General features: G+C 41.0%; 1 protein-coding gene across 1 annotated transcript in view; it reads right to left on the bottom strand.

Annotated features, from left to right (window-relative positions):
- The window catches only part of HYDIN (HYDIN axonemal central pair apparatus protein), a 6,673,197-nt gene that overhangs the window by 416,406 nt on the left and 6,235,031 nt on the right, over window positions 1-21,760 (bottom strand). Inside the window, exon 80 of the mRNA XM_044079523.1 lies at window positions 10,937-11,146. Within this exon, the coding sequence (XP_043935458.1) occupies window positions 10,937-11,146 (210 nt within the window). The remainder of the gene's footprint in view (window positions 1-10,936; window positions 11,147-21,760) is intronic.

The following is a 21,760-nucleotide window of genomic DNA, read 5'->3' as shown; positions in this document are numbered from 1 at the left end:
CTTCTCTCCCCTTGGAACTCACATTCATTGAAACAGCATTGAAATCAACATTCAAAGAAAATGCATCTGGCCAGTGGCAGATAAAAATTACCTTTGGGCTGTTTTCAAATCATAGGCCCCTTGCACACGAGACATACATGTCTTTTTTAATACACCTTCCTGGCTGTATTAAATTATATTCCTTGTATAATACAGCACACTTGTTAGAGCGCATTTTAAATGTATTGTTTTGAACATTTTTCTAGTAAGCAATGAAACAAAATGCATGAACCAATAATGACAAAATGGGCCAATTCAGAACAAGTCTACTCAAACATCTACAGTCCGGGAGTATCAGTAAATATGCACAATCTCTGCAGAAGTAAAAGCCATCTAAATAATTCCACATTAAACAGATCTGTAACTAACGAAGAGGTTGCTGCTAGCAAACAACTTTAACTTTCATTGTTTCATCTACAAATAAAGTGTCTGTTGCCTTTGAGGAATAGATTGCATGTTACATTAAAAAATGATAAGCTAGTAATATTGCAATAGGGAATGGATGGCAAACTGATAACAGGTTCATAGTTACTAGGTATCTCCGCCAACAAGAACATTCTCAGGACTGCAGCATCCACCCCCTTTAAAAGCACAACACAGTACAGTATCAGGAAACCATCTACATACTGTGGGAGTAGAACCCACAGCCTTCTGCAGCAAAAGCAAGTATTCTACCTGTAGTGCTACTAACAACAGAAACAGACTTGGCATAAGCAGCACTAAACTTCCCTCCACCTCAAGATCTATGCAGTACAAGAAATCTGGAAAAAGCCAACCTTTATTGGGGTGGGGGGGAGGCACAAAAAAACAGGGACACATTTTAAACATTGCTTGTATAATCTTGGAAAGTTGCTAGAATAAATAGAAGTTATGTTCTTACCATAACGTTCCATGTTAGTTGTCTTCTTCTCGCCTTCTTCTTGCTGGATGGGTTCGGAGCCGACCTCGGCTCCGACTCGGCCACTCTAAAAGCTCGAGAGTTGGTTCCACCGGCTCGAGGCTCCCCTTATATCCCACAATGCTAGGCGAGAGTTACCTCAGATCTCGTTTGTAAGCTAAACCCAGCTTATATAGTAACAGTATAACTATAAACAGAGTCCACCTCTAACAACAGGAAGAAAGAAGGATGACCTACATCCTGACCCAGAAAATATGCCCAACAGCATATGTCTTAAGAAAGAGGTGGTAGAAAGAGAGGTCACGATCACAACTCCTCTAGGTCTGTCCAGGCCAGGGGGAAGGAGGGTGGGGAAGAAGAAGGCGAGAAGAAGACAACTAACATGGAACGTTATGGTAAGAACATAACTTCTATATGTTAAGTTGTCTATCTCGCCTTCATTCTTGCTGGATGGGACCGTCCCTAGCACCTTGTCCCGGTGGCCTAACGGAACAGACTCCTGAGAACAGTGGAACCAAAGTTAGCTCTATGCCTAGAAGCTAAGTCCAACTTATAATGAGAAATGAAAGTGTGAGGAGTAGCCCAAGTAGCCGCTGCACAAATGGTGTCAATAGGCAGTCTGTCTTGGAAAGCTAAAGAAGTAGCCAAAGCTCTGGTGGAATGAGCCTTAGGTTTATCAGGCAGCTTTTGATGTCTAATCTCATATACAAGGGAAATCAATGATGTTAGCCATCTGGATAATGATACCTTTGAAACTGAAAGTCCCTTTCTGCTCTCCGCATAGGAGACAAACAGCTGATCAGATTTTCTGAACTGTTTAGTTCTATCCAAGTAGTACCTCAATTGACGGTGAACATCCAGGCAGTGTAACTTTTGTTCAGACCTATTGGAGTATTCTGGAAAAAGACTGGTAGATCAATGGATTGATTCAGATTTGATGCAGATACCACTTTAGGCAAAAGGACGGGTTAGTTCGTAAGGATACTCTGTCCTTATGAAACAAAAGATAAGGAGGACGACAACTGAGTGCTTGAAGTTCTGAAACTCTTCTAGCTGATGTAATAGCTACCAGAAAAAGAGTTTTCCATGATAACAATTTTAAGGAACAGGAAGCTGCAGGTTCGAAAGGGGAAGAATCAAAGAAGCAAGAACTAAATTTAGGTCCCAAGGAGAAGGAGGATTTCTTATAGGAGGTCTGAGAAGAAAAACTCCTTTCAAAAAGGCTTTGCAGAGTTTGTGGGACATTAGGGCAGATTCAGCAATACCCACATGAAAGTTAGAAATAGCTGCCAATTGAACTTTAAGTGTAGAGGGAGATGAACCTGCATGGAAGAGTTCAGCTAGAAAATCAAGGACTAGTTGGATGGAAGCGGTGAAAGGATCTATGTCCTTTCCTTGTGCCCAATATGAGAAGCGTTTCCACTTACTCAAATAAATCTTTCGAGTGGAAGATTTATGGGAAGCTATCAATATATCTCTAACAGAGTGAGATAATTGAGGAAGCCTGGCTAAGGTAGGAACTGGAGGAACCAAACAGTGAGGTTCAGAGAGGGGAGGGAGCGATGAAACTGACCCGACTGATGGATCAAAAGATCTGGAACTAGGTCCAGCTTCCACGGTCGCTCCAAGAGAAAACGATGTAGAAAGGGGAACCACACTTGTCGAGGCCAGTAAGGAGCAATGAGGATCAATGAGGCCTTCTGAGCGATAGCTTTCTGAATTACTTGAGAGATCAGTGGGAAAGGAGGAAATGCATACAGAAGTCCCCGGCCAAACTTGGACTAGAGCGCCTCTGCTGGGTTGGCCTGGTAAAGGAACAGAGTGAAAAATTCTCTGCACTTGCTGTTTTGGGGAGTAGCAAAAAGATCGCAGCAAGGCTGACCCCACTTGAGAAAAATTTCTCTCACCACAGAGTCTTTCAGAGACCACTCGTGAGGCATGAGAATAGCTCTGCTCAACTTGTCCGCAATATGATTGGACTTCCGGGATGTGCGTTGCTATCAGAAAACGCTGAGAAGAAATCGCCCATTGCCACAGTCTGAGTGCTTCTCGACACAGGGGTATGATCTGGTTCCGCCTTGTTTGTTGATGTACCACACTACAGACATATTGTCTGTCTGGATTGCAATTGTTCCCAAGGGAAGAGAGTCTTGAAGGGCTTGCAACGCTAAAAGCACTGCTCTCATCTCCAGAACATTTATGTGCAAGTGGCATTCGCTTTGGTTGCCATGTGCCCTGGCCTGTCCTGCCCTGATAATGCCCCCCCCACCCGATCAGGGAGGCATCCGTTGTCAGTGTAGCAACCGGAGGAGGTGGCACAAAAGGTCTTCCCGACAGGAGATGGGGGGAAGACATCCACCACATGAGATGCTTTTGCACGCCTGCGTGATCACAATGGTGTGAGACATTGGAAGTTCCTGGTATGACCATTGAGTAAAAGCATCCACTGAAGGATCCGCATGTGGTATCTGGCTAATGGAAGGAGAGGTATGGCCGCTGCCATAATTCCCAACACCTTTAGAACTAACCTGGCTTTGATTCTGTTGTTGTTGAGAAGGAGTGATACCAATTTGTGAATGTCTGATATCCTTTGGTGTGTTAGCCTTGCAGACATGTTTGTCGTATCTAGATTTGCGCCTGTGTAGGTAATAGTACGACAAGGCGACAAAACAGACTTTTCGCAATTTATTGAAATACCCAGTTTTTGACAAACGCGAAAAGTATAATCTCTGGCCATCAGAAGGAGATGCTTGGTGGGAGCTGTGAGGAGCCAGTCGTCCAAATATGGAAACACCTGGAATCCTTGTCGTCTCAGGTGAGAAGCTACCACTGCCATGCATTTGGTAAACACCGGGGCAGTGGTGAGACCAAAGGGCAGGGCCCTGAACTGAAAATGACTGGTTCCCAGCCTGAAGCGGAGGAATCTTCTGGAGCGTCTGTTCATTTTTATGTGATAGTACGCATCCCGAAGGTCTATAGAGCACATCCAGTTTCCTTTGCCCAAAAGGGAAGGATGGATTGCAGCGTGACCATCCGAAATCTTGTTTTCTTGACTGATTTGTTCAAGACACTGAGATCCAAAATCGGTCTCCAGTCCCCTGTTTTCTTTGGAACTAAAAAGAACCTTGAGTAGATTCCGGATCCTTGTTGGTCTACTGGCACTGGCTGAATTGCTTTTTGCAAGCAGTTTTGAAATTTCCAAAGCTGCTAGATCCCTTTGAGCGGGTGGAACATCTGGAAGGGATTTTTTTGACTGATTTGGAAAGCGAAGAAAAGGGATAGAATAGCCTTCGGAAATGATGGACTGTACCCATTTGTCTTGAGTCAGGGATAGCCAGGCTTCTGGGTACAGTGACAATCTTCCCCCGACTGCCTCCGAAGATGGGCAGTCGGGCAACACCTCAGGGATGCTGAAAGGGCTTGTCAGGGAAGGCTTCCCGATTGCCCTGGTTCTGCGGACCCCCCCTGCCCCTAGGGCGACGTCTACCATTGTTATTCCCACCTCTGCCTTTGGTAGGAAAACGACTCTGTGCGTCAGGCGAAGTCCCTTGAGATTGTTTACGGAACCACATCTTTCCACCCTTTTGGCCTTTGGGGTAAGGCCTAGAAGGGGTCGAAAAACGGACTCCGATGGCAGAAAGGGTCTTGCCATCAGTCTCGCACCTAGTCAGGGTTTCTTTCACTTGAGGACCAAAGAGGGATGATCCATCAAAAGGGGAGTTCGTGAAAGACGTCTTGAAAGGGTCCGCAAAATTGCATAGCCGCATCCAGGCGTGCCTACGTAAGGCCACACCTGTCCCTGCGGCTCTGCTCGCTCCATCAGCCGTAAGAAAGGAGGCGCATGGAGGAGTTGGATATGGAATTAGGGTAGCCAGCTGCGTGCTCATCTTGTCTTGGAAACCCGCAGCTGTAGGATCCTTTAACATTTCACTCGCTTCCTTGATCAGGTCCCTTTGAAGACGAGTAAAATGGCACAGGTAGTTCAGCGAACGCATGGTAAATGTCGCTGAGGAGAACATCCGCTTCCCGTACCTATCCATGGACCTAGATTCCTTGTTAGGTGGATGGACAGGTACTGAAGGATCAGCTAGTTCCTTCTTTGTGGCAGCAGCTACCACCATAGCATCCACAGAAACTCCTTTTGTTAGAAATTGCTTGTCTGCTGGAGCTGTTATGTACTTAGAAGGTCTCCTGGGAGTGGGGTCCACTGAATCAGGAGCCGTCCATGCCTTCTTAGCAACCACCTGCATGAGGGGGTCGAAGGGGGACACCCAGGAGGTGGAAGGACGAGAGCCAAACGCCTCAAGATACACAGATTCGTCCTCCGAAGGGTTGAGGGCTGGCCAATTTCCCCTCTGTTTCAGGATCTCCAGAATGTCTGCAAATGAGACATCTTCAGAAGGGGAACGGGGGGAACCCTCAGAATCATCCAAATCTGTGTCTGATGTGATGGACTCAGGTGAGTCAATGTGTTTCCTCTTACACTTCCTCTTCCGAGGGGGCTCTTCTGCCAAATCAGGAGAGGCCTCGAAGAGGATGAAATCCCACAGGGGTTTCCTGAGGAGCTGGCTCTCTGCAGTCCGGGATGAGGGAGTGAGTCGACTTACCCTGAGGCACCATAGAGGGAGGGGCGGACGGAGCCGACTGTGGAGTAGAGCCAGGCTCTAACACACTCCGCATGACCTCGAATGCACCCCTGTCAGGCAGAGCCAGAGGTCCCCGCTCCGAAGAGCTAAGAACCCCCCTCGGCACCGACAGTGATGGCTCCGAGGCCGATGTCGGAGCCGAACTCACCAGCGCCGAAGCCCCGAGAGGGAGAGGGGGGTCGGACAAGGGTCCGATGCCACTCACCCCCTCGGAGCCAACGAGGGAAGTCCGGCGCCGAGATTCCTCCAAAGAAGAAAACGGAGCCAACGACGGAGCCGAAGACAATTGTATCGGCTCTGACGTAATCACAGTCTCGGTTCCGACATGACCCGGCTCCGAACTCAAAAGAGTCGAAGGAGGAAAATGTTGATGGACCGGGGCAGGCATCGACTGATGAGTCGGGCTCTGAAGCATCTGGGCCAGTGCCTCGGACTTAAGTAGTCGACTCACTACCCTCTGAAGGTCATGATCCGACAGCCTCGATGACCTAGAGGAGTGAGACCTTTGGCTCCGTTCAGACAGCAGGGGAGATCCTGGAGCCGAATGAACGGAGCCAAGAGATGGTGACCTCGACCTCTTCCTAGTTGTTGGCTCCGAAGGTCTGGTCGGAGCCGACACGGGGACTTCTATAACCTCGGCTCCGGCCGGAGCCGAGGGAGCCACAGAAACTGCGGACTGAGACTTATCGGCTCCAGCCGGAGCCGATAAAGGCAAAGGTTGAGAAACCTGAGGTCTCGGCTCAGAAGCCGGAGCCGAAGACCTTGCCTTAGAGGCCTTCCCTGTTGAAACAGACAGGGAATCCTCTGGCTTAAGTAAGCCTCTAAGAATCAGTTTATTCTTTCTTTCCTGCAGGACCCTGGGGCTGAAGCCATGGCACACAGCACAGGAGTCCTGCAGGTGCAAAGGCCCCAGACAATATACACAAGAAGTGTGAGCGTCTGTCAGAGACATTTTCTGACAGCACGCATCACACTTCTTGAATCCGGAGACCTTTGCTTCTTTAGACATTTTTGTTATAACAGGTGTACACAAACACGCACACAGACACACTAGTTACACCCTGTCAAAATTAACTTATAATAAAAAACAGTGCTAGAATTTTAATAAAATAATTCACACACACTCCACTAGGGAAGGAAAGGCCAAAGGCCCAAGGGAAGAACCTAAGGTTCTTGAGGGAAAAAAACGGAAAATTTTGGGAAGGTATAAAAAGCTTTCTAACTACACTAAACTAAGAAAAAAATATTAAATTAAAGGGGTTTTTAAAGACTGATTTCACTAAGAAATAGTACTTACCATGAACCGGTAGAAAAACCAACCTCGAAGCTGTAGCGGCAAACGAGATCTGAGGTAACTCTCGCCTAGCATTGTGGGATATAAGGGGAGCCTCGAGCCGGTGGAACCAACTCTCGAGCTTTTAGAGTGGCCGAGTCGGAGCCGAGGTCGGCTCCGAACCCATCCAGCAAGAATGAAGGCGAGATAGACAACTTAACATGCTGTTTTCTGTTACCATGCCTTTCCTGAAAGATAGGAAGACAAACTTAAATGGCTATCATTATTTAGTGAATTCAGTTTTCACTGATTTGCTAGAAAAAACACAAATTTTAAGAGGAACTGAGCAAAAGTTATATGAGCCAAACATGGAATCACAAGTGGTGGAATGAGTAGGGAATTCAGGCTTTTGCTCCCTGCACCTAAGCTACAGGGTTTGAGCCCTAGTAACACTAACCATAAGTAATAGTTAACTGGGGCATTACACACACACACACACACACACACACACACACACACACACACACACACACACACACACACCAATAATTGTTTAATGGACTTCACTTAATGCAGAGATAATAACTGTTTAAGGGACTTCACACACACCTTGCTTAATGCAGCAATAATAAACAGTTTCACTTGCTTAACTGCCATACATCTAACGGACTTCACACACACCCTCCCCCCTTCTTAACGGACTTCACACACACCCCTTGCTTTATGCAAGTTTCACTTGCTTAACTGCCGCACACCTAATTAATAGCTTGTTTAATGGACTAGAGATCACCTTAATAGACTTGCATACTGCCTTCTTAATGTGGAGATTCACTCGCTTAACTAATTACTTGCCTGAATTCACTTGCTTAATGCAAAGATCAAACAGAGACATGAATAAACAGTTTCAATTGCTTAATTGCCATAAATATAAATAAATAGAGAGTCACTCAGTTAACGGACTAGAGATTCACTTGCAAAACTGCCTTAATGCGGAGATTCACTTGCTTAACTGCCTTAATGCAGAGATCAAATGGAGACACGAAGTTCTGATTAGCTCTCTGGTCTGTTGGCTGCTTTTAAAATGCACATACAATAAACTGGGCCCATAAACACAGTTACAGTATTTGATCCCATAAACACAGTTACTCTGTTTGATAGCTTACAAGTCTATTTTTTCTTACCTGGATGCTGGTATGTAGTCGGTCGGTGCTGGGTAATTATACTGTTACTATATTCCCTCCAAACAGTTCAAAATAACGGTCCAATGAAGCTGATGTCATTCACACACACACACACCCCCTGTAGGCTGGTGATGTGTGGTGACGTCAGCCATAAATTTACAATTGTAATATAAAAAAGATAAATTAAAAAAAAATAGGGAATTAAGGGGCCACTCGGGAATTTGTGGCACCCCATTATTTTGCCCTCAAAACCAGTAAATACCGCGGAATTCTGTATGGTTGAAAAGTATGTCGAGCGCTTTTGTTTCAAGTATGAAACTTCTTCAGAATAACAAACCACCAAACAAACTCAGTTTAAGTACATGATATCATTAGTCATGTGACACATGAAGGAAAGAACCAAAAGAAACAAAGTTAAAAACTTGAATCAAAACATAACATTAATATTACATACCTTAAAATAAAGGCACAGCTTATAAAACCTCACATTAGCCCTAATGATTTTACCTTAAATACAATGTTGTTGTTGTATATTTCGACTTTTCCCGGTTAGGGGTCGCCACAGCCGAACTCCAGTCCGTTAATGATTGGCAGTAGATTTTTACATACCGATTTGCCAGCCCTGACGCACAACCTACAACGAAGGTACACCCATTCACGCATGTCTCCACACAGAAGACGCTCTAGCTGAGAATCGAACGGGACAACGTCTTACTGTGAGGCGACAACGCTACCGCAGCACCACCACCGCAGTCTTTTTACCTTAAATACAATATTAATAGAAATTTTGTCATTTAAACCAGGATTGACTGCTGCATTTGTTTTTATCTGCCAGAATAGTTCACAAACCTCCAGGAGAAGGGCCACAGCTCCACCCTGTGGACTAGGCCATGAAGTTTCTATACCAAAAAATAAAAAATAATAGATAGAAAGTTCAGAAATGTGTTTAGCCAGGGCATTATTAAGGTCTTTCTTACCAATACTGTAAATATGTTCCCTAATCCTGTCCTTAAAAGTCCATTTGTTTTTTCCAATTTAGAAACCGGCACATTTCTGACAAATAACTGCATAAACAATATGATTTGAATAGCAAGTGCAATAAAACTTAGGGCTGATATTAATGTTACCCACAGTAACCCCTTTAGTGTTCAACATGAACCTGCAAGTATTACAGTGACTTGCATCATTTACCTTGATTATAATTTTCACCACCACTGTTACATTCAAACAGCTTAAGACACACACACACAGACACACACACTCTCCCCTTTGCACTGTAAATAACGGGGAATCCCCCACCATTTTCGCTATATTGTCTAACTTAATACAAACACCCCAGTTCATTTGAATAATATTTTTAATGCCTGAAAAATCTAGGCTGTAGGTGGTAATAAAAGCTGTCCCCCAATTCTCAGGAGGGGACTGCTTAGTAACATTATAGCTGTGTGTATTCCCCAAAAGTTGGCAAGAAAGGTCTTAATAATGCCCTAGCTAAACACATTTCTAAATTTCTGAGCATATTAGCTAGACCACCCAAAAAGCTATGCATTGATGAGAAAGCATTCTCTAGATTAGGCCCAGCCTTATGGAACCTTTCACCTGAGGCAAAACACAATAAAATCGTAGAAGCCTTCAAAAGAACATTGGGGGATCCTTAAACTAAGATGCCAAGTGCACTTCGGTCTGTGACAACAGGTAAACCAGCACCCTCTCTTTAAGAATTTTTTCCCCTACATGCAATGTTACTTTCTGAGAGTACCTTATCTTAAAATTGTCAACTCCTGTTCTTAAAGACTTTCATATAAATTAATTTCTCCCCCCTCAACATGTATACTTTGTAAATATTCTGCTGGTGTTAAATTTTAATTACCTCTTTTGTTAAATTGTAATATGTTAAACTACATTGTTTTCAACTATGAAAATTGCATTACTTGATTTTGCATTACGCATAGCGTATCATACACATTTCTTGTACTTTTGTACTTGGTTCATGACTAAAATGGGTCTGTAGTCCACCTCACTCATCCGGTAATCAAATTGTTAAATAACTGAACACTCACCTATGACCTATTTTAATGGCAATTTACATGACTGTTTCTCATATCTTGATGAAATTTATTATTTTATGCCAGTACTATGACAAATACAAATTTAAATAAAATGAAATGCAGTATTAACACCATTGGCCTTTTCTCAAATTCTGATGAGATCTGACAACTTTACTCATTTCTTTGGTACCACAAAAATAGCAATACCTGTATCTTTTTGGTAGACAGATTTTCAGTGAGTTTTCCCTTTCATGTGACTACTACATTCAGATGCTGAGGTGGTGGTGTTGCTGCAAGTGAGTCTTCTATTAGATTTTGGGAAAAGTCTGTGAAATAACTTATAAAAATTACTTAAAGAATTTTCTCTCTCTGATTGAAATAACATGTTGCTGGTACAAAAAGTTGCCAGTAGAAGTGAGGAAAATTCCTCCTGAAGAATAAAGTACAAGAAGCTGACGGAAGGCATGGAAGTCGGTTCAATTTTCCCATCACCTGCTTATATACTGGATGTGGAGCTTATACTGTATTTCATACCCTGATTTTATTACTGCCCAGTCTATTGTTTTCTAAGGAATAGCCGCTCAGAAGTTGTGTAGTTCCTGATATAGTCATTAGGCATTATTTCTCTGACTGACTTCACAATCTATATTCGACTAAGCTGCTCTGTTACACATTAAATAAGAAAGAAAAAGAGCCAACTTTAAAAGCATTCTACTTTACACAGCTACAGTGATTTACAATAAACTGTGTTCTGTGAAAATTACCACATCTGTCCTTACTACACAGTAAACAGAAAAAAAAAGGCTACGAAAATATATTAACTCAGCGAGCAGTAGCTTTTGTGACAGTACCTGATGCTTTTTACCCTCAAGTGTCATGGTGAGAGGTCTGTAGGTAATTTCATATGGCTTCTGCTGATGGGCTTCAATGGCAATCATTTCAGCTCCTTTCCAATGTTCACCCTCGATCAGTGGCTGTATCATCCATGTCTGGTTGGAGCGGTTGGCCAGAATGATGGTCTGTGCCTGCTTAGTGCGAACATGGCAGTTGAAATTCACCACCTAGGTCAAAACAACCCATGCTGATTGTCAGAAAATGCATTTCAGAATAGATTTTTTCATTCGTTTCTCCTCTTACATCTCTTAATCAGATGTTGAATCATAAAGAAGACTGGGAAAATAAACAATGCTAACTGCCAATATTATGTATAATTATAACATTCCAATTGTAATCAGTTCACTTACCAGCAGTATTTACTCATTAAGGAATATGACCACCCCTTTATCAGCAATCCTAACTGACATGTGTGTCCCTCTGGATGAAGAATCTGCGGTACTGAAGAGGTATTTGTCTCTGTTTGTTTCTTAGCCTTGAATTGCTTACTTGCCCCTTCTAATGGAATAGCCCAATCAAATAGAGACAGCAGGTGTATAGTCTGCAGTGCTAAATACACAATTTAAAAGCATTTAAAGATGTTTTGATTGTATGTGGTAGTACTGATGATTAAAACTGCAATCCAGGTAGTGTACAGTAGTGTAATACTACTTTAACTCTTCCAAGCACAGTTACCTATACAATAACGGCCTGCATCTGGACTGCACTGCAGATGATGTGCAATTACCCATGCCATTAGATATTGACCATTTCACCTCCAGGTGCAACTGCAAGTTCAGAATATATGTCACTGTTTTATAAATGAAAGACATCCCTCAGGTGCAGCTGAACTCTCAGTTTCAGCTCCTCTATTGGAAGTGGCAGGTTACAAGGGAAGGAAGAGGTCAGTTTCATAGTTCTCATCTATGTCCTGTTTTAAAGGAATTTTGCCTAAGTGTTTCTGTGATCACATCAGTTAACTCTGTGAGTCAAGAGTTCGTTCATTGCAGTAAAGGTAAGTGCTGGGGAGTTTAATGGGAAGATAGTGTTAGGGTGAGTGTGTGTGTGTGTTTGCCTGCCGGGGAGGAAGTGGGGGGTGGGTTAGGTGTGTATGGATGAGTGTGTCCGTAAGTACCACTGGATGGGGAAGAAGCTGTGTGTGAGGGTGGGCTGGAGTACCTGATATACTTCCACACATTTCCAGACTAACAAGCAAAGCCTGCAGTATTGGTTTAGGGGAACACTAATCACCAGGAATGTCTCTAAAGATGTGGAGTGGGGGGGCACTAGCTGCCCAGAGTTAACCCTTTACACATCGTGCAGTAATGACAGGGGAACACCGGCACCAGGAAGAAGTCTTGTAAACGATGGCTCAGTGGCACATAATGTTAATTGGGGAGAGAATATTAAACACCAGTAATACTCTATATAACATTCCAAAAAGGCACATAATTAAAAAAAATAAAATAAAAAGTAGAGCATTGAACAATTAGATACCAGGGACACTATAAATAGCATGCCTTACAGGAACTGGAGTGAATTTTGAACCTGTACCCTTCCACCGAGAATATTAGAACTCTGTGCCATTACTAGACACCAAAGATATGATGGGAAAAAAAAACACGTGAATTACAAGGGAGGCAGGGACAGCTTTAAGCCCTGCATCCTTGCTACAGGAAACACCAGCATTAAACTGCTGTGCTAACTGATAGGGTCATACAGCAAGGGTTTTTCTAACATATATTGAGGATATTGGGCATTATTCAATGCCTGTAACACTTATTTATTTATTGACATTTGATTACTGGGAAAGTCTGACTAGGTAGAAGCCCATTTTCATTGGAGGCCCACTGAAATAAATTCCAAATTATTAGAAAACATTTCAACAACAATAATTTTACTATCTTCAAAAATAAAACAAAATATGCAGTTTAAATAAGTATAACAAATGACACATACTATTAAAACATTGGTTAAGAATCTATACAAGATATAGGACAATAATTTAATATTTAGAGAAATTTTAGACAGTTTGTAGAAAAAAATAAAGATAAGTTAGACTAATAGAAGTAGGAATTGCAATATGAAGTGAGGGAAAAACAGGATTATGGAAACAGGGAAGAGATAAGTAAGTGAAGAAGGGAGAGTAAGGAGGTATAAGGAATGAAAAAGTACTTGCTCACATTTAGGGATATAGTTTATCCTGGTTTTGAGCAAGAACAGAGCCAGATTTTAACTAGGAAATCATTCAGGGTATAGACCTGATGGATACAGGTAAGGCATTCTAGGCCGTAACAACCTTGTATGAATACAGACTATGCCCAACAGATTTGCTAAGTTTATAAATAGGAGTTTTTGGTCACTGGATTGCAGTGATCAACTGGGAACATAGTTGTGTACAATGTTTTTAGTGCTGGACAGGCAGATGGATGCTGGATAATTTTATAGGTGGTAAGAAGCTGCGTATATGTTAGTTGATATGTGGGAGTTCTAACCAATTTAGGCTTTTTGGTGCTACTGTACAGTGATGGGTTCTGAAAGAGGTATTTGCTGCAAATTTAAGAACTTTGTTATAGCATTGTTTAAGTTTTAATTGTTATGAAGCCTGGAGGTTAGTAAGGATGGGAACATCATAAAGATGAGTGAGGAGGTGATAAGTAGTGGCAAATGTAGTTTTAGTTGCATTGGTGAGAAAGTTTTTGGCTCTGTAAAGCATCCCTAATTTTTGATGAGTTTTGCTTATGCAATTTTGTACATGCATGTTGAATGTAAGATTATCATCCACTATCACCCCTAATAGTTTGCTAGGAGAAGTGACTTCTTACCCTCAGGTCAATTAATAACTGAGAGCAATCAGTTTATACCCAGAACATAGCAATTAACAAACAGACACAAATGAAACAGCTTTTACTAATTCACATAAACTTTGGATCACAAAGTAGGCATGTATTTAACTGATTAAAGTTAATATGCAGCAAGGTTCTTCATGATAAATAAGCTCACATTAAACAATGACAAAATTCTCAATAAACTTGTAGGTGTAGGGCCTTGTGGCAGAGCTCCTGAAGTATCAAGGCCAAATAGGTTCATAGGTTCATACTAGGCTATCTGCCCTGGGGCAATTATAAGCCTAGCCCGATTCTGTATGGCTTACGCCACCCCTTGATTTGAGTATACTGTGCCCTTTTTAAGGTTTAGTTTACTGTGCCTCTGTCTAATAGTGACACGGGAGTAATCCCTGGGACAAACCTGCAATCCCCCATCCACCTATGTGGTGACTGCAGCCAATGACAAAATTCTCAGTAAAATTATAGGTGTAGGGCCTTGTGGCAGAGCTCCTACAGTATCAAGGTCAGATGTAGTGACCACAGGCTATTAAATAATGATAAAATTCTCAGCAAACTTGTAGGTGTAGCACCTTCTGTCAGTGTTGTAGGTGTTGGGCCTTGTGTCAGAGTTCTTCACAAGTTATAAGGGAGAGGTATAAGGAAGGTATAGTTATGTAAAATCTTACCATAACAGTAGATGTCCTTCCCCTTCATGGTTGCAATATGCCCTACTGAAGTGAATCCTTGCCAAGGGTAGCCCAACATCTGGCCAGTATACCAAAGACTTAGGTATCAAGGATTTCATACGTCCCCACTCACAGCATAGGGCATAAAGGTGACGTATGGATGTTCATACCTCAGAAATGAATAGCCCCAGGAGAGACAACAGTCCAAGCAGAAGAGGAGATATGTGAATCCAGAAGGCAAATGGAGAAGAGAGAAAGGGGAAGGAGGGAGGGAGTGAATATTGCAACAATGAAGGGAAAGACATTTACAGTTATGGTAAGATTTTACACAACTGTACTATGTCCTTCTATATCACTGTTGCAGTATGCCTTACTAAAGTGAGAGCACAAAACATCAAGAGGAAACTTGGGAGGAGGAAGGCCCAGCAGAGTCCTCATGAAAGCCATGTAAGATAGCCCTGGCAAATCCAGCTCTTGCCCTTGAAACCACATCCAACTTGTAATGTTTCATAAAAGTATGGACAAAAGTCCAAGTAGCAGCCTCAGGGATGGAATTGGAATCCAATCCCTTGAAAAAAGCACCAAATGAAGCCACAGCCCTGGTCAAATGAGCTTCTACAGAAGCAGAAAGTTTTTTTTTTCCATGAAAGGAGTAACAAAAGGAAATGGCCTTAAAAATCCAAGAAGAATTGGTTTGGTTATAAACAGCCAAACCTAAAGAGCTAGCTAGTATGAAAGGAAACAAAAGGTTGATCAGACTTGAGAATGACCTTAGCCTTATCTAAATAAGTCATTAAAACCACCTTGGGCTTAAAGAAGGATTAGTACAAAAAGGCACCCTGTCCTTATGAAAAAACTAAAAAAAAGGAAGGATGGCCTAAGTGCCTGAAGCTCAGACACCCTTCTGGCTGAAGTAAGGGCCAAAATAAGAAGATTCTTCCATGTACTATGCTGCAAGGAAGCTGAAGCTGCAGACTCTAAAGGAGCTTGAGTCAATTTTTCAAGAATAAAATTAAGGTTCCAGGAAGGAGGAACAGGCTTCTGAGAGTATTAATAAGAATGACACCTTTAAGAAATTGTTTGTGCTCAAACCTAGAAGCCACAGGAGGAGTCAAGGGCAGACAAGTAGAAGTAGCTGAAAGGTGAGCTTTAACTGAAGAATATGCCAACCCAGCATGTTCCAATTTAAACAAATAAGAGAGAACAAAAGGAACTTGCACAGAAATGGATCCCGGTTCTGAGCAAGTCACCAGACAGAAAATCTCTTCTGTTTGGACAAATAAGATTTCCTGGTATTTGGTTTCCTGGAATGCTGCAAAACCTGAAGCATGCCCTCAGAAAAAGGTGCCTAAAAGGGATCAAAACCCTATCACCTACAGTGTCAGTTGAAGAGTGGACAAGTGAGGATGGGTGAGAAGACCCCTTGTCTTGTGTGAGTAGCTCCACCCTATGATGTTCTTCCTCTTGGGAAAATTACGATACAAACCAAAAACATGTCTGTGTTTTTTTATATCAGCAAATGGGGGAACCTAATCTAGTGGTCTCTAAATCAATCAATTCCATTGCTGGGGCCAATCTTGCTGCGACTTCTTTGCATCTCTCCACAACAGGAAGTGCACCAGCTTCTCTGCCCTAATCCCCCCTCAGGGGGAGTCACCAAGAGTTGCTCTAGTTCATGTTTGGCCTTCCAATCTTCTTTATGCATATTGACCAATACCTCTGATTCCCCAATTCGTACAGAAGGCACTCTGGTTGAAGAGCACAGTTATCCTCATTTGCAATTTTAGCCTCAGTTGTGGCTCCCCTTCCTTTGGTCTCATCTTTGTTATCCTCCATGGATACTGGACCCCAGTCCAGACCTGCTTTTGCATCCATCTGGGATGGATCATATGGACATTTCAGGCCTCAAGTTGACCACATGGTTTCTCCAGTTCCACTGACAGCCAGACAGCCCAGGCTTTCCTCCCCAATCCAACAGATATATGAGTTTTCCCACAAGGATTCTAAATGAAAGATTTACAAAAGTAAATGGAAAAGATTCTCTATTTGGACTCTTCATAGAGAATTGGACCCCTTCACTGCACCTGTCTCATTGGTCCTAGAATTTTTAGCATCTAATTTATAAGAGGGGAGCAAGTTTTTCTACTATCAAAGTGCAGTTGGCAGCCATCTGTTATTTTCATTCAGGAGAAAATGCTTCCTCACTATGTTCTACAATGTTGTGGAAGGCCTTTCTAAAAGGTACTTTCTTGCTTAGGCCTCCAGTGGAGGATCCATCGTCTCCCCGGGGATTTGACAGTCGTGCTACAAGGGTTAACTCAGAAACCCTTTGAATCATCAGCTATGTCTTATTTAATATTTTTATCATGGAAAACAGCTTTTCTGGTAGCTATTATGGCTACAAGACAAGTTTCTGCACTCTGGGCTCTCTCTTCCAAATCACCTTATCTTATTTTTCACAAAGACAGGGTCACCTTATGGACCATCTTTTTTGCCTAATAGCCCCTGAAACAAATATTAATGGAGTGATTAGTTTGCCTGTTTTTTTCCCATCTTTGCTAACAAAGGAGACTACATGCTACATCTTGTATAAGCAATTATGTTTTTATCTCCACAGAACAAAAGATTTCAGGAAGTCAGAACAACTGTTTGTCTTCTCCCCAAATAGACTGGGCTCACCGGTTTCTAAAATTGCCCTGGTCAAATGGATTACTGATTGCATTTACTTTGCAGTCATCAAGGTCTGTCTCTACTGAGACCTCCGAAGGTACATCCCACCAGGTCCTTGGCTATCACTTCTGCCTTTTGGTCTTGAACTTCTACTGATGACATTTGCGCAGCAGCTGCTTGGTCTAATCCTTATACCTTTATTGCTCATTACAAAATGGATTTGACGTCCAGGAGCAGAGCTGCCTTTAGTTCTGCAGTACTCCAAAATATCCTTCCATGAGGGCCACCCAAGGTTCACGTAGCTGAAAACTCTGTTCCAATCATTGAGGAACAAATTACAAGGACATCAGATATTAAAGTTATGTACTCACCATAACTGTGCATCTGTGTTGTCCATTTTCATTCTACCACAACTCCCCACCCTCCTTCCCCTTTCCTTTTATTTTCTGGAGTGACCTGGTCATTACTGTGGAGCTTCTGTTCCAGGTTTGAGCCCCAGTTTTCCTACTTCTATCCTTCCTTTGACTATGCTTATGTTTAATTACTCCTAGGACTTATAAGGCAGTAGACTTGACCTGAGATATAGCAGGCTGACTGGAACATTATGGGTAGAGGGAGGAGCTCACGATTTGGATCTCAGAGTCTTGTAAATGCGGCTGAGTTAGATCCACGGTCTGACAGGACCCAATCATTGAGGAAAAATGAAAATGGGCAACACAGATTCATAGTTGTGAGTACATAACTGTAACTTTCTAAACTCATGCATATTATCCAGATGCTCCCTTATTTTCTCTTTAGAACTCTACAATTGTGCCAGGACATGTGTGAGATTCCACTTATTCTGCAATACTTTAACCTTTGTTAGCTTCGTTACATAATTTTTGTTACTTCTTAACTATATCTCTTTTTCTTTTATTTCTACCCTATATTTAAACTCCACATTCATGTTATCCCACTTCCTAACTAACTTCTGAAGAAATTTCTATCTTCCTAATAACTCTCTAATAATTTCCACTACTCATCTCTCACTTTTTAACAGGTAGGTGGGGATGTGCCAGTGTCTTGTTTTTACTTCATTACCTTGCATTTTTATCCGAGTTTTTATTGGTATATGATCTGTAATAGCTACTGGTAATATAATACAGTCGTATTTTCAATTAAATGCACATGTTCCCATAAAATATAATTTCTGTCTAGTCTAATCTGGTTATTGCATCTTGGGGAATAATATGCAAATTCTCTGAGGTCCTTCTTCTGAATTAAACATCGTCCATACCAGATATTTTCATAAACTTCTTCAGAAATCTACTCTCTTTTGTTGCATTTTCCCTTCTAGGATTCTGGATCTATCTTCACTGTTGCAAATCGAGCTCGAGTCCCCATTTATAACTAATACTCTGTGCTGAAAGCTAATTATTTCTCCCAAAATGTTCTTAAGCTCCATAATAGCAGTTTTAGGTGGAATATAAATACATGCCAGCGTAATCCTTCTACTTCCTTGCCAACAGCCCCTTAAATACCATAAATCTAATATTATTATTATCTTTTCCCTCTTCTATCACTGTTATAGCTTATCAAGCAATTAGTACAATTATTCTCTTTTTACTTTGTCCCTGATATTCTGTTGAATATCTCTCCAAATGTGTGCACTGTAGCATTGCACTCTGCATTTCTTAACATAATTCAATACTTTTACCTTTTTGTCTATATCTGTGAGGCCATTTATGTTCCAAAATAATATGGATAGTGTAGCCAATAGTTAATAAGTTATTATTTCCACCTATTATACACAACAGCTTTTTTAAATAACCGTTTCCATCTTTCGTGTTACATGCGCCCATTAATGTTTGGCATGTTGATCTTTTATGCAGTTGTTTCCTGTCATCTCCATTTGAACCCAAGCCACATTTTTCAGGACTTTTTGTTTTAAAGAAAACCCTCAAACCCCCCCCCCCACACACACACACACACCAGCGCTCCCCATAACCTATTTACTTAAAACAGAGACGCAACTCTTTGTACATCTTCAAATAATTAAGTTTAACCCTCCTGATAAGAACAATTGTCCCAAATCAACAGCTAAATAAAAGTTTTCCGTGCTAATGCACATATTACAGCCTGTGTGCCTACTTATACTTATTGCTCTCTATTCTTTTCTTATTCCCCTCCCAGATCTGAAAAAACGCTTTTATGCTTTCAGAAAACATTATCTTTTAGTCTTATGAAAAAGTGCTATTTTTAAATAAGACAAAATTATACACTGTTCTAGCAAATGCACTGAAGCATTTAAGTACCAGGAAAGCTGTTCTCTCTTCTTCACTTTCAGTAATTTCAGACATTGTTTTTTTTCTGAGCTGCTTGCCCTTGTACCTTTTAATTTTATATTTCCCTCATCAAACAGTCCTCAGACCTCTCAAGATTGATTTCCTCCACCTGTCATCAGCTTGTCTCCAAGGAAACATAAGAACAGAATGTATGGAATGTACAGCTGCCCTCAGTTCCAGACTTCTCAACTCACACTAAAGGAAAACTTCCCATTGCATTCACAAAGTTTTCTTATTTTTCAAATCCATGTACTTATACAAAAAAGTTTTTATATTAGGCCAAGGGCTTTAATCCAGACATTCACCTACGCAAATGTAAGAGAAAACATCTCAGCTCTACATACATCAGTGCACTTTTATTCCCATTCCTCCACCCCAACAGTACAGCATATTAACTTAAACATGCTTTTGTTCAGCCTTCCTTCTCTTTTTACACGGTTATGCCTACATTTCTTAAAACTAAAAAAAGTACTTGTTTATTATGTTAGTATCTTTATCACATACATCAATCACTGAAGAGACCCTCACCCCATCATTTTATATACCTCTGACTATATACTACACAATTCAGCTTTACTATATAACATGCCATTTATATCATGGAATGTTTTGTATGTATAATGTTAAAAACAAAAGCTATTTTACTTAGTTACTTTTTTATGTTTAGTGTCCTTCCAGTCATGTCAAGAAGTGGGGTATATGCTTTTCAGTCTACCCACAAGTTTAACAAAGCCAACAAAATCCAATCTTTCTCATTTAATTGTTCTTGAAAGTGATATAATCTTCCAGTTGGTTACTAATTTCGGTGTTGCTGGTCTTCTTCCTGTTCATCTCCATATCCCCACACTAGACTCTTGATTCATGTCCAAGGTACTCCTGATTTCTCTAGTCAATTCTTGTGCTTTTTTCTATCTCCCAAGCATTTTCCTTTGGAACATTGGAAAAGGTTTCACTGGCAAAGTCTCTCTATGACCTTTATTATCATAAAAATGAAAAGCAGAGTCCCCTTCTGCTTGATGGGTTACTTTTGGTTGGACAAATGTTTGTATTTGCTCTTTAGCTTCTCTGCATCAAAATTTTTTTGATCCTCTTGGGAAAAAAGTTATGAAGACAGCTGAATACAGTAGCTTGAATTTCTATTTCCTGCTTGCCTCTCGACATTCTTCACACTTACTTTTTGTAAGTAAATATTTTGTTTCTTTATTATTAATTTGATTTGTTAATAATAGCTAACAAGCTTCTGGGTCGGAAATAGTTTCAGTGAAAGGGAAACTGGCTTTGATAAGCAGGAGCCATGTTAGAGCTTTTTTTAGCTGATCTGCTTACTGACTGGATTATTGTTGATACCTTAAAGATATATGTATATATATATATATATATATATATATATATATATATATATATATATATATATATATATATATATATATATATATATATATATATATATATATAGGTTCACTTCAAAATCTCAAAAGCTCAAAATCCTGAACTCAAAAGCTCAAAATACTGACAACTTATAATACTGAATCTCATAATACTGAAAAACATACAGGACACCAACACTGACTATATTGCAGAAGAAATACATACAGAAACAAAGAAAAGACAAATCATATCAGTCTAAACCAACTATAAGCAGGGGGGCAAGCACTTCACTACACTTAGTTGAGTTATGTTGTAGTATAGTACATTAAAAGGGAACATGACTAAAGTTACAACAGGCAGTCATGAAGCATGTAATGGTATGTTTGCCATTTTTTTCTGTGAAGTGCGATCTCAGAGTTGATATATTTATGTAGCAGGGGGTGTGGGGGGTGCAGGGGGGCATGCCACCCTGTTTATAATTGTAGATGAGTAATATGTTTCCGTATGTATTTCTGCTGCAATACAGTCAGTGTTGGTGTCCTGTATGTTTTTCAGTATTATGAGTTTTCAGTATTTTGAGCTTTTGAGATTTTGAGTTCAGGATTTTGAGATTCAGGATTTTGAGCTTTCAAGATTTTGAAGCGAACCTTTATATATATATATATATATATATATATATATATATATATATATATATATATATATATACATATAAAATCACTCCCTGGAATTTGGTATGGCCATTTTAAGGCGTGATTTGATCTGATAACCAGAAGCTGCATTTCTGTTAGTGTTTATCTCAGAAAATTAAGAATGGTTTCTTGCAGCTTGAATTTGTCCCAACCATCTCATCACGCTCCTGTTGTGGTTTTAAAAGGCTGTGTCTCATGCTTCTGCCCATTATGGTAATCTGACTTCCAAAGTCT

This window comes from Protopterus annectens, chromosome 8.part0 (genome assembly GCF_019279795.1).
Source record: "Protopterus annectens isolate FY-2018-M chromosome 8.part0, PAN1.0, whole genome shotgun sequence".
NCBI classification, from domain to species: Eukaryota; Metazoa; Chordata; order Ceratodontiformes; family Protopteridae; genus Protopterus; species Protopterus annectens.
Note: the sequence above shows the minus strand (reverse complement) of the source record. Positions and strands in the feature narration are given on the sequence as shown.